This window comes from Centruroides sculpturatus, unplaced genomic scaffold (genome assembly GCF_000671375.1).
Source record: "Centruroides sculpturatus isolate CEXI.00-Female unplaced genomic scaffold, Cexi_2.0 scaffold853, whole genome shotgun sequence".
NCBI classification, from domain to species: Eukaryota; Metazoa; Arthropoda; class Arachnida; order Scorpiones; family Buthidae; genus Centruroides; species Centruroides sculpturatus.
The window spans coordinates 256,276-260,052 of NW_019385032.1; the positions used below are offsets into that span (position 1 = coordinate 256,276).

The following is a 3,777-nucleotide window of genomic DNA, read 5'->3' on the forward strand; positions in this document are numbered from 1 at the left end:
CGAGTCTGCATAAAACTCATTTCATGTAAAAAATCAACTTTGGTTGGTTTTATTCTTAATGATAGTAAATAATTATTATTTTGTTAAGATACTGTGAACTTTCATATGATGATGAATAACAACAGAGTTAGTATAATAAACAAACAATATTACCAGATTTTAATCAAATTTTAATATGGCTAATTAATAATAAACAAATTACCTAATTTGGTCTTAAAAGATATATGGTTAAGTCAACATCTTGTATTAAATTTAATAATTCGAAATAAATGAATTAATTTAGATTATTCTGAAAAAAAAGATCAATTCAGAATGGGACTTAACCTGGCTTAACAACCTACCTTTATTCCAAACAAGTAATATCTTTATAATTAATTAGTCATATTATAGCTCAATTAAAATCTGTTAGTATCATTTGTTTATTACTGTGTCGGGATCACCAATGTCGGGTTGATCCCAACTTACCGATTAAAGTAAATCGATCGACATAACGTAAAAACATGACACTTTTATTAACTAGCAGGTTAAATTCTAACTCCATCTTACAATGTTTTTTTAACGAGCGGTATCACAGTTCGTGGAACGTAGCGCAAGGTCGACTGGTCGTCTCGGCAGCTAGTCCAGAAGTAGTTCATCGGCTAACGCTCCGGGCAAATTACCGCTCTACAGAAAATGTTGACTATTTAGTTCGCGATAGAAAGTAGTTCGCGACCGCAACAGTAGTCCCCCGCCAGCGATAGCGAGATATTTACAAATACCTGGGGTTAAATTTTACACAACGACCTGCGCGTGTGACAGTTTTCTGTTGCTGTGGCGAAGCTTCTGCTGGGGGTACCGTTGTTGTTGCCCCTGTTGTTGCTGTTTCTGCTGAAGCTGTTGTTGATGTAGATGGGGAGAACGTTGAGTCATCCGCACATATGTATGCGGGTTTGAGTCTATCGATGTTGACAGTGATATGACGCTTTTTTACTTCCAGTTTGAAGTTTTTGGGTCCACGCTTTAACACACGGTATGGGCCTTCGTAAGGTGGTTGCAGTCCTCTTCGGACTGTGTCAGTTCTTAGAAAGACGTGTGCACAGGAGGAAAGGTCTTTGTGCACGAACACTGCAGCATTTCTGTGTGGACGTGTGACGGGTTTGAGTTTGTGCATTTCCTCTCTCAGCCTGCCGACGAAGGTCGCCGGGTCGGGATGGTCCTGTGTTGGAGAGAGAAATTCACCTGGGATCCGTAAAGAGGCTCCGTAGAGCATCTCTGCTGCTGTCGCCTGTATGTCGTCCTTCCACACGGCTCTAAATCCTAAGAGTACTGTCGGGAGTGCGACAGTCCAACGGCTGGTGGAATGGGCCATTATTGCAGCTTTAAGTTGGCGATGAAACCGCTCTACTTGTCCATTAGCAGCTGGATGGTAGGGAGTTGTACGAATCCTCTNTATATATATATATATATATATATATATATTACACTTTTCTTAATGTTAAAATTAATTGTTATTAAATTAATTTTTTAATAGTCAGAATTATAGCTTCTAGGAAAGAAATAAATTTGAACAATTTAATATGAACCAAAGAAATTGATAATAATAATGTGAATAATTTATTTCTATGGTTCTAGAAAATAGCAGAAAAAAATAATAACTTAAACTTTGAATTTATTTTTATGATTCTTATCTTCAACAAAATAACTCTTTACATGAAATAAAACCAGAAATTTTCCTCCTTAAAATATAAATATAGATTTATTTTATGTCTCTCTCTTGCCACCATTTAATAATAACAGTAAATACTTTTCTTAAATATTTAATTATATAATTCTTTTTTTGTTTTTTATAACATGTTTAATTTAAAAACAAAAGTTTTAAGGGCTAAAATATATACATTTTAATCAATATTTATAGTTTTTATTTAAAAATAAGCTAAAATTTTAAGAAGTTTAAATAAAAATTTACTAAACATTTATATTTTTCATTAAACTTTAACAAACTTCTTTAAAAATAAAAATTAACAAGATTAAACTTGATTACTTAATGTAATTTGAAGAATGCATGCAAATAATTAAATATTTTAAAAGTAAATAAATCATCATTGTATATAAATTAAACATTTTATAACATTAAAAGTAAACAATATTATTGCACCTTTACCAAAATATTTTTGTAAGAAACTGATAAAATAATTGTTTTTTTTGGTAAGAAAGAAAGTTTACAAGACTTATCTATATATAACTTACACTAAATCAATAAGTTTTTATGGGACTAAAACTTATTTTCTGTAATTAAAACTCTTTTAAATATTTTTGTTTTATTTATTTATGTAAGTAATATAAAAAATAAATGTTCCAAATTCTAAAATTTAATATATAATATTCATTATTAAACTTGTTATGACCATAAACTGTAACATATAACAAATAATTTCCCTTCACACAATAAAGAAAGGTCTGTTATATACATGATAGAGACATTTCTGGAAAATTTTTATTGTATGTGGCTGACTTTATCTTGCTAGAAAATAGTTGTTTGCAGTCTTGCCATGAGAGGCAACACATGAGGACACAGAACATACTACTCTGCCATCAATGTCCCTCAAATCACTACTAGGGTGATCAACTGTCATACAAGATGGCTTTTGTCAATAGCAAACCAGCGGTAGAGGAAGTGTGTCATTCAATAGTATATTTGGGGTTGAAATATTAACCAGTAGTCCTCAGCACTTAAACACATTGTCATCCATTCCCAAACAGCATCATTGCAAACAAGCTGACAATCTTGGGATGTTAATAGCAGGATGCATAACAGCCAGGTATGCAAATTCACTTCTGCTAGTCACCTGCCATTAAATAGTGATAGATATTAAAAAATATTAAGCCCTAAGCTACAGACTCATAATGCAAATTTGGTCCTAAGTTTTTCTATCTTCCTATTTTACACAAAGCACATTATTTCAACTTAGTTTTTAAATTAAAATTGATGATTTTAAATATGAAAATAAACTCAGAATTAATATATTTAACAGCATAAATTAGTAATTACCTTCTATTAAAATAAACTTAATATTTTTAAATATCAATAATAATTATTGTCTTCTACAATAATATAAAAGAATTTTAATATAATTAATATTTAAATTCATTATAATCATTATAACAGCATTAAACTGTTAAGTAAAATGGTATTTAATGTATAATTAAATTAAATGGTGTTTACATTGCTATATTCTTTCATAGTATGATAATTTTATGGGTAATAGTTTATATTAATATCGTTTTTGAATTAAATTTACATATTATATCAAAGAAATACATAGCTTATAATAATAATTTATTTGACTATTTTGTTAAGCATAATTATATCTTAATAAGCTGTTTGTGCATTTAATTGGCTAAATTGCATTTATAAATATACTGTATTTAATATGATATAATTAAAGTTTCTTCTAATTTATTTAATAATTGTGCTCTTCTGAAAAATATTTTAAAGAATTTTCTACATAATTTAATTTTATCTTTAATGTTTTAATATTTAAATATTAAATTATTTGTTAACCTTTTATTTTAATTATGTTTAACATTTAAATGAGTTTTTTTAGACTGGAATTTAAATGATAGACTCATTTAATGATTCTTCCCTTTAATATNGTGCCCAGTATCTTTACCTGTGCCAATCATTTCAGAATTATCGCAACTCGTTCCAGGTAAGTTAAAAGAACAAGGACGTTTCCTGTTAGAACATTTAAACAAATAATCGATTTACAAAATGTCCGTGGAAAGCAATCTGTTTGT

The 3,777-nt window shown here is 29.2% G+C and overlaps 1 protein-coding gene across 1 annotated transcript; it reads right to left on the minus strand.

Annotated features, from left to right (window-relative positions):
* Window positions 1-748: 748 nt before the first annotated feature.
* LOC111633672 lies at window positions 749-1,348 on the minus strand. The gene has a single exon (XM_023378284.1). It carries the CDS (start codon window positions 1,346-1,348, stop codon window positions 749-751), a length of 600 nt encoding a protein of 199 aa, XP_023234052.1.
* Window positions 1,349-3,777: the final 2,429 nt, after the last annotated feature.